The 13,087-nt window shown below is 37.9% G+C and overlaps 1 protein-coding gene across 1 annotated transcript; it reads right to left on the reverse strand.

Annotated features, from left to right (window-relative positions):
* Nucleotides 1-11,570: 11,570 nt before the first annotated feature.
* LOC148870641 (uncharacterized) lies at nt 11,571-12,561 on the reverse strand. The gene has a single exon (XM_088973728.1). The coding sequence runs from the start codon at nt 12,407-12,409 to the stop codon at nt 11,834-11,836; it is 576 nt and encodes a 191-aa protein (XP_088829854.1). The 5' UTR covers nt 12,410-12,561; the 3' UTR covers nt 11,571-11,833.
* Nucleotides 12,562-13,087: the final 526 nt, after the last annotated feature.

A 13,087-nucleotide genomic window follows, 5' to 3' on the forward strand; every position in this document is an offset into this window, starting at 1 on the left:
AGGAAGGTTTCATGGCTGAATTGCAGTTTTTGGGAAGCTGGTGTGAAGTCCAGCTGAGAGAGGGGGTGTTTTTATGAAAAAATGAGAACAGGAGGATGCCTCCTGTCTGCTAAATCCAGTTTGGCGCCCCTCCTACTATATTAGCATGCTCCCCTCTCCTTAGCAAACCCTAAGGCACCATTTAACTCATTCTTTTCATCCTTAACAAACCCTAGTCGCCCCTAACTACTAAATCCTCATCTTCCATCCCTTCTAATCTCCACCATCCATTCTAAAGCACTCTCCTTTTAGCATTCTAACCCTAGGGAGCAACCTAACTTCTAATCTTCACCATTCAGCCTTTAGCTATAAAATTTCATCCTTACATAATATTAGGTGACCTCTCCTTTTCTTCTTAGCCTTAGGATCACGCTAGAACCTTCCTAACCCTTCATTCTAAACCCTAGGGGACCCATACTTTTGCTAAAACCTAGCTGCCGCTCCCCTCTTTCTCTCAAATCTCTGTTGTATCCACCCTTCTCTATAAAAAGGACCCAAGAGCTCTTGAGAAAGGGTTGGATTTTGCCCCCAAGTAAGACGAAAGGCTGATCTTGAGAAGTTCAAGGGTAGAGGAAGAGGAGGACGCCCAGGCAAGAGGAGGGGTTCCTACTTGCAGGTCGCCAACACCACTACTGCCACCTCTGGAATCGGATCCCAACCACTTTTACTTTATTTTAGTTTTAATTTATGTTCCTTTAATTCCAGTTTTGTTATTTCCTTTATGCAATTTATTTTCATGTTGTTTGATCTTTGTTTTCTTTTTTGTAGATCTGGAATTCGGCCAGGTAAGACAGAAGGCCTAGCTCGAGAAGTTCAAGGGTCAAAGGAGAGATCCAAAGACTGCTACCTCTGATCGAATTACGGATTTTTATTTCATTTATTTATTTATGTATTTATTTATGTTTCTACACTTTCAACTTTCAGTACTGTTCGAATTCTATATTTTTCCAGTTTAATTAATTAATTTTTATATTTCTACAACTCCCTCTTGTGTTCTCTTGTCTGGATTTGAGTACATATTAATTTTTCCATTGCTTCCTTGTGGATACGACCCATTCTCATCACTTTATTGCGTTAGTAGTTGTTTAAAAAATGCTAAAAATTATAAATGTTTAAACTGGTGTTCTAGAGTGTTTAACGACGCGCTTCCAAACACACCAGTACACGCTAGGGCGAAAGGCCTGTTATGCCTCATCATCTCGGAGCGTGGTGACCCCCTTGGCTATCCACACTTAGTGCAAAGAAAATAATGAGACAGAGCGCTCGGCCTCCATCGTGGCTCTTCATCCACCTAAGTACCTCGACAGTATACTTCGACCCTAGACCTTGGCTATGGTGCCAGGTCCCTTCGATCTTGCCTGGGATAACGCGGGATTTGGAAGCCAGGAGAGCCCTGCTTTGGACGAATGACTCCGCCTCAACTATTTGTGCATCGTGTTCTCAACCTTTCGGAGGGGCAATGACCACTCACAAAAAAAAAAGAGAAAGAGAAAGGGGAAGAGACAACATGCACGAAACATAGTAAAATACAAAAATGGCTTCATTAACTACTCAATGTTGGTCTTGTATAGCCTTTACAAAAGTTTTGTATTGCCTTTACAAAAAACAAAAAAAAAACAAAACAAAACAAACGGCAATTATTACAACGATAAAAAAAAGAAGGGGGAAAGTCTACGCCTGCGCCTCATCATTGGCAGGAGGGGGAACGACGTCTTCGGCTGGTTAAGCCTCAGTAGAAGCGTCAGGGATCACTTGCAGTCCCTCGACATCAAAATTTGGCAGCACCAGTATGAGTGCCTTCTTGGTATCTTCAATACCGTCGAGGTAGGACGATGAAGCATACTCCGCCAATGCATCCAAGTAGTCGGAAGACTTTTTGTACACCTCCACCGCCTCAGCTACTGCCTTCTTCGACTATTCTGCTGAAGCTAGGGCTTCAACAGCTTTCGCCTCCACCTTGGTAGCCTTCTTTCGGCTTCGGCATCTCATCTCTCCGCTTCCGTGGTGATGCTTTCTAGCTGCACTCACTCCATCTACTCTTTGGAGAGCCCTTTCTGTGCCTCCTTCAGCTGAGCCTCGAGGTGCTCCCAAACCGATTGCTCATCCAGAATCTCCTTTCAGAATTTTTGGTACTTATCCTCGGTGGCGGCGACTGCCTTCTAGAGCTTCTCCCTTTTCTTCTAGAGCTTCTCCTCGGTAGCCTTTTTCTCCTTCTTTGCCTTATCAACACAAGCCATGGCCAGTCTTGTTCGGTCCCCTAAACTGACGAAGTGTAGACAGGCATGCCACAAAACCGATTAGCAAACAAAAATAAATAATAAAATATCGAAGAATGCCTTACCTCAGCCAAATGGTATAGGCCCTCGTCACGAATAGATCCGTTAACCAGCTCTTGGCTGAACCCCTCGTCACGAATGGATTCCACTTCTCGGAGCTGCCATTGTGTGCAGAAGGTCTTCCTAGTCCCTTCGGTTCTCTCGGGGACCCCCTGTATTGATGAAGGGGCTGATGAAGGACCAGATGGGTGCTCCCCAGGCATGGATCTTCACACCACCTCCTCGGCCTGCCTGTCAGTGTTGGCAAGCTTCTACGGGGGCTCCTCCCTTGGTGTGTCTACAACGGGTCTCTTCCTACCCGCCTCGGGCCCATCCGTGGGCCTCTTTGGCTTCTCTACCCCGGTGGTGCGCTTCTTCGGCGCCTCCATCATCTTCTTCAGTGCCACCACCGGCTGCTTCCCCTTGACAGGAACCTACGGATCTCCCCCCTTCATCGGGGCAGGGGACAACTTCATCGCCGGGTCTCTTCAAACTCTAAACGCGGAACACCAGCGTCAGCCACCCTTCGGGCAGCACTCCCTCTCACTGGTCCAGCGACGAGTTCCATGACATCATCCTTGGAGAGAGGAGATCTCTCAAGCTCCCTCGGCGACGCCGAGGTGGCACTTTCATGGGGAGAATCATTCCCCCGGTGACTGCCCTTGGCACCCCCTGAGGTTAACCTCGCCCTCAAAATAGTGACCTCCCGTCAAAGGGGGGCTACGACTAAGGAACCTAGAGAAGACAGGGGAGAGGGGGTTGCAGGAGAGTTCCCTCCCAAGATGTTTGGGAGTTCATGGCATTCAGGACCAGAATCTGAAAATGACGTGTTTTGATTACCTAAGAGAGGGTGAAATCTCCCAAAGAAGGGAAGAAATAGGAAAATTCTGGAGAGTTGAGAGTTGGGGAACTGTGGTCACTCGAGAGCAAGGGCGTCTAAGCTCAAATGAAAAAGAAAATCACTGCCATGGCCCCTATTTAAAAGAAAATGAACGGCCTGAATCTCTCTGAATCCGATGACTAAAACAAATCTACTCCCCCCATCCAACTATGATGCGCCACTCGACGCTCAGCCTGGGAAGACGAAACGATGCCCAAAGCAATGGTTTCGATCAACACAAAATCAACAGATGCGAGAGCCCCCCGCTCCTGTAAACCAATCCCACTGCACCTCCTAGCACATGCCCTTAGAAGGCGAAATGATGCTGGGTGGACCGCGAAGATTGCCTGTGGCAACCCGCTAAGCAAACCGAAAGGCCCACTCATCATGGACCACTGGGCAGACCATTCAACCGGACAAATACGTGACTCCTGGGACGACCGTCCCTTGCACGGTAGCCCCCCTAACGTGACCTGCCCGTGCGTGATACGGGACATCTCTGCCAAGCCGAGGCATCCACACTGCATGCGCTTCCGAACTGAAGAGGGACGGCATAGCAAAAATGACACCACCGCAGGACATCCCTTGGCTAACAAATCTGAAGGCGTAACGACCACTACTCCCAACGATTGAAGCCGTAGCCTTACTTCGATACTACCCTCATTACCAACCAAAGTCAAGGCCTCACCTTAGTCTCGAGAAGTGGGGGGCAAGTGATGTGGGTTAGCTTGGCCCAGCCCATTGACACTTGACAGCATCAGACACAGTAGGAGGGAGCCCTGCTGCCTCTGTACGAAGCCAACCACATAATCGTTAGACGTACCTGCCAAGACTTGCAGCCTGGCCTCGTACGACTTTCATTCGGGGCGTTCATCTTCACCTACCCCCAGCACGCTCAAGTATAAATAAGAGGTGACTGCCCCTTAAAGGGTGTCGGAACAGAGAGACTCCAACATCACTCACTCATTTACTCCCTGCACCAACCTTGTCTTCTTATCATTAATTCAGGGAGATCTGGTGCATCCGAGGCCTCTCTCCAAGTGCTCTCCTACATTCTCCCCTACTCTACGCCTCGTACTAATTTGAGTGTCGAAGGCTCTGCCTTGGGTATCTACTCTGAGGCCTCTAACACATCCTGTCTTGTAGTATCTTTGGTCACCAGGGACTTCGCCTCGACTTGTAGTCCTCGGCTACCATAGTCCTCGAAAGGAATACTTTACCTCGGCTTCAGTCAATCTTTTCTGAGGCCCTGGGGTCCTCGGCCAACATTCGGACCCTGAAGAGTGAACTTACTTCATTGCCCCCAGCCAATCCGCACAGCAACAATCACATATTATTATATTAAGCAAAAAATAAGTGTACATAATGGTACTATTTTTACACATAAAAATAGAAAAATAATAGAAAAAAATTGAACACATCTATAACTCTATATTTACACCACTATTAAAAATATGAATAAGATTGTGGAACTTTCTTTTGACTAAAATACTCATTTTTTGAATTTAATTGCGAGGTTTAAAATATAGTTTGAACAACAATTTTCACCTCATTCAATTCCCTATCTTTAAATCTTATATTTCTTTTGATAAATGAACAAAAAAACACTAAGAGGATAAAACATTACAAAAAAAGAAGTCCACCCAAGTAGGTAGGCTGCTAATGATACCCAAAACTTTGTAGCTCAATATGAGGTGCTTACATAATCATATTTAGATTTTGCAATATGCATCCGATTATTAGTGAGAAACAAATCATATAAAAAATAAAAATTATATGAATTTTATAGAAAATTTTGGATACATTATTATTATCATTATCATCATTTAGAATTTCTGCGTGCAAAGCATGTGCATACTTACTAGTATTATTGAAAGTTTGAATAATAGGGGGGAACTTTTGTTTGGCTAAATTACCTCAATTTTTGACTTTGGTCCTTGTCTAATTTTAAGGATGGAAATGTAATTTGAAAAATCACTTTTCTTTTCATTTAAATCCCTTTCATTAAGTCTCATATTTAAATTATTAATTCCCATTAACATTCATTGAATCTTTTCCTTGAATAGAATATCTCTATTTTTGAATTTGGTCCTTGTGAGATCTCAAAATGTAATTTGAACTACTACATTACTCTTCATTTAGTTCCCTCTCATTAAGTCTTATCTTAGGGTATTAACTCCTATTCTTTTATTGAATCCTATATTTAACATAATATTTTCATAAAATAAAAACAAATAAATTCTTTCAATTAGATCTATATCCAATACATTTAATGATATAAAATACATGTTTTTAAAATTTACCCAAAATTGAACTTTTTTCTATCATGGTGGTGAGTAAGCAATTCAACCATCTAGGTCATGTGGATTAATCCATGATTTCATAATCAAATAAGAAACTTTAAAATATAAATAAATAACAAATAATAATTATATTCTTATTGATGTTCTAATGAAATATAAATTTAAAACCAACCCAAAATTAAAAATTAGTTTTGTGATGGTGGGTATAAAATTCAACCTTTCAAGTCAAGTGTGTCAACCAAATGAGAAAAATATAAAAGCACAAAAAAATTATCTAATAATAAAAAGTTTTGTAAATAAAATTTTGACACTATTTAATATTTTATATTAATCATATTAATGAAAAATAAGTGTGATAAATAATAAATACTTTATTGATGCTGAAAATAAAGTTTAAATTTTGAAATTTAAAACCAACCCAAAAATGAAAGATTTTTCCTAGTGATGGGTAACAATTCAATCTTTTGGGTCATGTTTGTCAACCATTGTTTTCATCATTAAATAATAAAAAAAAGAGATAAAAATGGAAAAAAATTGAACAAGATAGAAACTCTGTACTGTCAACTCATGAAATTATAACTAAATAATTAATTTTTAAAAAATAAAAATACAAAAATATGCAAAAATATAAATTACATAGAAAACATTTAGGTATATCTCTATATGAATGAACCATAATAAGTGTGGCAAATAAGAATAATTTTTATAGACAAAAATATAAAAAAATTGTAGGAAATTTCACAAAATTTGTCACGTGCAAAGCACATACACATATATTAGTATTTGTAAATATAAATATTATTTGAACAAGTATTTATGTATGCAAGTACCTATGTCTATGTATGCATGCTTGGACGATTATACATCCATAAATGTTTGTACCTAAGTATGCATGCATACAAACATTTATCTATCTAGCTATTTATTTATCCATTTGTCAATATATTTGTATAATATATGTATGTCAACAAATTTAAGTTTAAAGGAATTAGAGAGAAGTCACCTGTCAAAAGCAAGTAGAGAAAAATCATTCCAACCTAAACCCAACACGAATCCTACCCAACCCAACCCAAAAACCTTTGGGTCAGGTTGGGATCATGGTTTTGAAAACAGGACCAGACCAGATGGTTGGATCAGTTGACCTAGGAACTGGTCAGGCAACCAGTTCCATTTCACTCTAAAACTGTTCCTGGGCCAAAAACCGTTGACTTGATCTGGTCCTGGGTGGTCGAACCATCGACCCATCAACCCAGATAATGATTTTTGACTTTTTTTTTTAATTATTTTTTATTTTATTAAATTATAATGGGCCATCCATTTGAATCGGACGATTGGACCGTTTGATCTGAGAATCAGTGGCCAAAATGATTCTGTGCCCGGTCCGGGTCAAAATGCAAATAAGTTGAGGTAAATTATGGTTTGCTTTTATTGCAATTTGACTTCGTCTTATTTGTTTAGGATAAGTAAAATAGTCAAGAAGATGATGTTATCTCTGTCTTACATGCAAGGGAATGAGGGTAGGAGGGCTATTTCTTTAGGAGGCGTGGTAGGAACCTAGATGCATATGCCAAGTGGTCCAAATTTTATAGGGTAGAGAAGAAAGGTAGGTGGAAGTTGGTGTAAATTTCGCTTTAGATTTGCGCTATTAATGATAGAAAAAGTATAAATTTTGCATCAGGCAGCAAATCGTGATTACAAACGAGTAGATGACTTGACGGAGTAAATGTGGCAACGTTTTGTGTGATTGACCACTTTTCTGTTAAAGCGATTTTCCCATCATTTGATCATCATAGATAAGTTTTGAGAAATGCTGTGGAATTGTGAATGCTGCAGGCTTGGCTCGTTTGGTAAAATGTTGCATCCATACCTGAAGAAAATAATTCTATAATAGTGCATTCTCTGTAGTAAAATAGAAATTTTATTGAAATTATATATAGAGGGAGAGAGAGAGAAGTAAATACAAAAGAGTCAAATTAAGACACCTCCACCAACCCGTGGACAACCAAAGGGTTCAAAACCACCGGGCGAAACCCAACCAAAAATCTATACAATCATAAATAAAGAAGGGCCCAACCAACCAAAAAGCTGCACTAGGTCTAGAAAAATGTGTTTTTTGCATCCTAGTTTAGTGGTCTTAGGCCATGTTTTGGAGTGTTTATGTTAAAAATATGTGCTTATTTCAATAAGCACTTATTTGTATTTGGCGTCTAATTTTTTTCAATTACATATTTTAAAAAACAAGTACTTATTTTATATTGGGCGTTTGGTAGTACTTTTTTCTCATAAGTACTTAAATAAGCATTTGTAATTATTTTGTCCTTCATTTTTTTCAAAATTTTAAAATGTCTTTATGAAAGTATTTTTTTTAAATTAAAAACACTTTTATAAAAGTAATTTTATGAGAAATACTTATACACAAAAACACTTTTATAAAAGTACTTTTACGAAAGAACTTTTATGCAAACACTTTATTAAAATCATTTTTATGAAAGTACTTTACAAAACCAATTTTATAAAATTCAACTATGGATAATTTTATAAGTGATATTTTAAAATTCAGCTAGGGATAATTTTAAAAGAAAAAAATTGAATAAGTGTTTATTGTATAAGCACTTAAAAAAACCTAGAAATTTGGGTTTAAAAAATAAGTTCTTATTTTTAAAATAAACACTTATTTTAGGCTTATTTTCCAAACACCAATAACTGTTTAACGATATAATCCCAGCTCAAATAAGCACTTATTTCAAATAGTCACTTATTTTTAAGCATTCCCAAACATAGCCTCATAGTACAAACTTTTACACCACAAGCGTGTAATATATAGGCTTACAATAGTTTTGTAACATTGGTAAGGAAAATTGTGTTTTTGCACCAAGCAACTACTGTCAAAACAAAAAATGTTTTTTTGGTAATAGTCTGAGAATTTGGTCTTATGAAGACATAAAAATAGAAAAAATGAATTGGGCTCTGAGGCACAAATTGTTAGAAAAGTTTCTACACTTCACTTGAGAAAAAAATAACTTAAGGAGCACTACAACCAGTCAGACGCCCAGTAAAGAACAGAACTGCAAACCATGCAACTAACAGACACCAAAGACCTCTGATCCTCCCTTGGATAATAATGATACATGAAAATCATAAAGCAGATGAAATAATAGTAACAGTACCATGCATAAGGCCGTAAACTTATGATATTCTCCTAGCTATATGTCTAACAGTCTAAGAATGCTATCTCCTCAGATCACAGACATCTTTATTATTTTTCTTTGGTACAATCAGATCCTGATTGTATGGTTTCACCATGCCTTACTCTTCTTGAATGGTTTACATCCTGTTCCTAGGGAAAGGGACCCCTATCCACCTCACCCCCCTTAGCCCAGAACTACCTATAGGTATAGGGTTGCAAATAACAAACTAAAGTAGTAATTGACTAATGGCAAAGAGGGTAGGACTCTAACATTTTAATTTGATATCTAAAGTTAGGAGATTCAAAATGAGATCTCTTGCTATTGTCATAGACTGTTATAATGATGAGGAGGAATTAATTTACACTCTTAGTAGTGATGAAACCTTTATGCCATTCGAATGGAGATTTTTTCTGTTTGGCAAGGTGGCCTGTAGGTTTCCTATGCTATGGTTCAACCAGTTATATTAAGCCTTTCAATGATTGGTTTTCTAAGTGAAATGCTACTTATTCATCAGGGATTAGTCTTTAAAAATAAGAAAATGAAATCTAGTATGCCAAGGTTATATTTGGTTCAGCTGGAAAAGAAAATGTCAGAGTTTCTATATCTTAATTTTAAGGAAAATTTCTCAACACTATGAATTACAATCAAAATCATACGAAATATATAATCAAGGTCATCTATATTGATATATACATACATATATATACATACATACATATCTATCTATATACATATACATACATTTCATGTCTAAAGTTATACTTGGTGGAGTAGAGGGAGAAAGAAGCACTACCTTTTGAGTAACCACTACATTTTTGTGTAGCCAGACAGCAACGATAAGACTTATTGGTAATTTCATTTCCATGTTTCACTTTTTGAGGGTGGACAATGAAAACAAGGATTTATAGAAGGGCCCACGTGTGTAGGTGTATGCATTGTAATACTCAGAAAGGATTTGGAATCTAGAAATAATTGTTACTTGTTAGGTATGGGAGATTACTTACCGTCTGTATGGTTTTTTATATTTTACACTATTTCTAAATTCTTTTTATCTAGTTATCTAATTATTATCTGTGGAAATATAATATATATATATATATATATATATATATATATATATTTGAAGTTCTATATTCCTAATAAAATAATTTTGATGATATAATCAATTACTCCATGAATTGCACAGAGGAACCTGATTGAGAGAACTGGTGAATGTGGCATGTGATTCCATATTAGATCTATTTCTGGTGTTACTACATCGAAACCCTAAGACAAAGTACAACACATATATAATTCCAATTTTTAATTACATACTTGGAATTAATCATATTCGATTAACCCTTAATTCTGTATTAAAACCTCTAACTATATTTTCTTTAGGTACATAATCCTATACCAGTCCATCAAACCTGATTGCAATTCTTGGAAAAAAGTGAATGTATATACAGTGCAAATACATACAAAACATTACAAAATACAAGGCTTTGCACTCTCACTCTTTCCAAACTGAACCTTAATGTAAATTTCTGAATTCTATAAAGTTTTGCTACTTCTAAAAATATTTTCTGCTTATGCATGATCTACATTAAGAGGTGACCCCCTTTATTACTATTGAAATTTGAAACCAATGTTCTCTATGTCCTAGACCGAGACAACCTTGAAATAAATCCTCACTTTGTTTTGTATTTACAACTCAGTTTGGAAGGCGTACAAATACAAATATGTAAGAGTGCAAGACCTGGTATTTTGTATTATCTATTTGTATTTGTACTCTTTCCAAACTGAGCCGCACAGGACATAAGAATGGTTTGCGTGCAAGAACTATGGAAGTTATAACCACTCTAGAGAATAGTGGGGTTGGTGGTTGCATTAGAGATGAGAATGGGAATCTAATATTTGCGTTGAGTCATGGGTAAGACCAACCACTAAGCTGGTAGCAGAAACTACAACCCTCCTCGATGGTCTGATAAATACTAGCTAGAGACCCACAGCTAGTACTTGTCAGTTGTTACCATGGGAAAAGAGTTGATCGACACTTTCTTGGTGGTACATGATATTATGGGCTTACTTTTGCAGTATGTTTGAACTTTGGGTGTAGTATGAGTTTCAGGTATGCAAGAAGCTTGCAGTTGCCCTTGTCTGCTGATTCAGAGCAAATTTGCAAGCTAAGGCTCTCTTTGCTTATAGTGCAATTTCAATTGCACTAGTATAAATGCATCAGAGTACAAATGAAAAAAATAAAAAACCTGTTTTAAGTTACTAATAAGGCACATCCACCATGGACGTTCTAAAGGTTACTACTTATCACTCATTAAAGTGGAAGTTGTTGGGGATCATTATATTCCATGCATTATTCATTTATTATTAAAATATTAAAGATAATTTTTATGATGGTCCTCTGTTGGGTAAACCTTCTTTAGACCAGAAACGCTGGCTTTAAACGGGAGGAAATCTTGAGCAAGGTTGATGGTGACAAATGGGAGTTGGTTGGTGGTGAACTAATCGCATTTTCAAAGGGAGCATTTGTCTCCTTTCAAGAAAACCTTGGGAGGATTATTCGTTTGCTATTTCTAATTGTGTTGATTTTTGTTAGCCCTAGAAGTTAGAATATGTATGTGCAGCACTGAGAATATTGTTTAATTTCACACACACTCACTGACTCACACCAACTGTTTATTAATATATTCTATTGAATTTTTGTAAGTCATTTTATATTTCAATGTCTTGCAAAACTGAGCTTATATTCTGTCGCAGTAGGCATGCCATCTCAGAGCTTCTTTCCAGATTGAAAATATAAACATGACGATCAGATAATACAAATTATTACTAGCTAGCAGAGAAGGAATTGATGAAGGGAAGGGAAAATGAATATTATATATATTTATAGTCTCTCTTTTTCTGGGATTTTCAAGAAGGATTAGAGAAATAAACCTTTGATTTTCTGAACCTTTCTTACATTAATGTGTGAAAACTAAAAAAAAAGATTAATTATTTTTCGTTTCACTCCTTTACCATAGAAACTATATAATTAAATCATCTTTCGACAAGGTCAGTCATAATAAGATGAAGAATAAGAAGAAAAAGGATGACCATGGAATTCAATAAAATTTAAAAGAATTCTCTGGTACCCGGTGTAGATGTATCCTGAGGCTCTGGTCCCAGCCGAAGCTCTAGGTCCAAACCCTCTTCAGCCGAGCAATAGGTTGACTGCATCCTCCTTTCTTCACGCCCAGCACCACAACTACCTGAACGTCGATCTCCACTACTGCCTGAAGGCATCTCAACAAACAAAGACAGCTGCCGGAGTTCTCCCACACGGATTTCCTCTCTCTCAACATCTTCTCTGCTGCCAACGACACATGCCCAATTAAGACTGCTCTTTCTGTCATCTCTAGTCTCCAACTCCGCTAATTCATACTCTGTAGAGACCGCAGCAGGATGGGAAGGATTCTTCTGGCTGATATCCAACGAAAGTTGGCTGCTACTACTACTAGAAGGCTGTTTGAGCTTTGCCCTATCTTTCCTATGAATGTTCATGTGGCCCCCTAGTGCCTGTGCATTAGAGAACCCTCTCTTGCAGAAAGTACACCCGTAGGACCTCGCCTGATGGCTCTGGCCCTGCTCATCCGACGACGTCCCTGAAACCTGGTCTAAATTCTCAGGGCTAGGAGGATCGGTTTCCATTTCAAGCAACGATTTGCATGAAGCAGAGAGAGAGACAAAGAAGGCAAGTAGGGATAGTCAACGAGTCGGTGGTGGTGTGGGGAGGATGTTTCTGTTGAGCGTTAATTCCATTGGGAAATTGGTCTGCTCTTATCTATTCCTTCTAGATCATTGACATGGTTACAGCACGAAATTACAAAACTCTCCTCCCACATAGAGAGAAAAAGAAGAGAATAAAATTCTAACTTGTTTATGTCGGTAGATGCAGAAGAAATAATACATAACAGGTTTAGGTATATATGAATTATTTAGGGATGAAATTATACAATATATATAGAACTAAATGTTTGGTTAGTAATTCGATCAATGGATTCATGACCTCATGACTGATGAAATGCTTCTAACATTATTGGAGAAACGAGCAAGAACCCATTTGTTATATATATAGCACAGAGAGCGAGCACCGTTCAATGAGTTTCCAGGAAGCGACTTGTGCTCCAAAGATTGAGCCGACAAACCCAGTATTATAATTCTGCAAGTCCAAATTCTTTTATAATCTTGCCATACAGAAGAGACTAACATATTTTGTATTGAGAGACTTCTCTCTCTCTCTCTCAGTTTTTTTCTTTTATTTTTTATTTTTGTTTAATTAAAGTGTATTGTTATCGGTTAGTATAAAAATGGAAAGCTTAACTTGTC

Source organism: Nelumbo lutea, chromosome 2 (assembly GCF_056320005.1).
Source record: "Nelumbo lutea isolate HS-2025 chromosome 2, American lotus-T2T, whole genome shotgun sequence".
In the NCBI taxonomy this organism is placed as follows: Eukaryota; Viridiplantae; Streptophyta; class Magnoliopsida; order Proteales; family Nelumbonaceae; genus Nelumbo; species Nelumbo lutea.

What these genes read in the sequence shown, in the direction of transcription:
- LOC148870641 (XM_088973728.1), bottom strand. Translation starts at nt 12,409, where the DNA reads ATGGAAACCGATCCTCCTAGCCCTGAGAATTTAGACCAGGTTTCAGGG.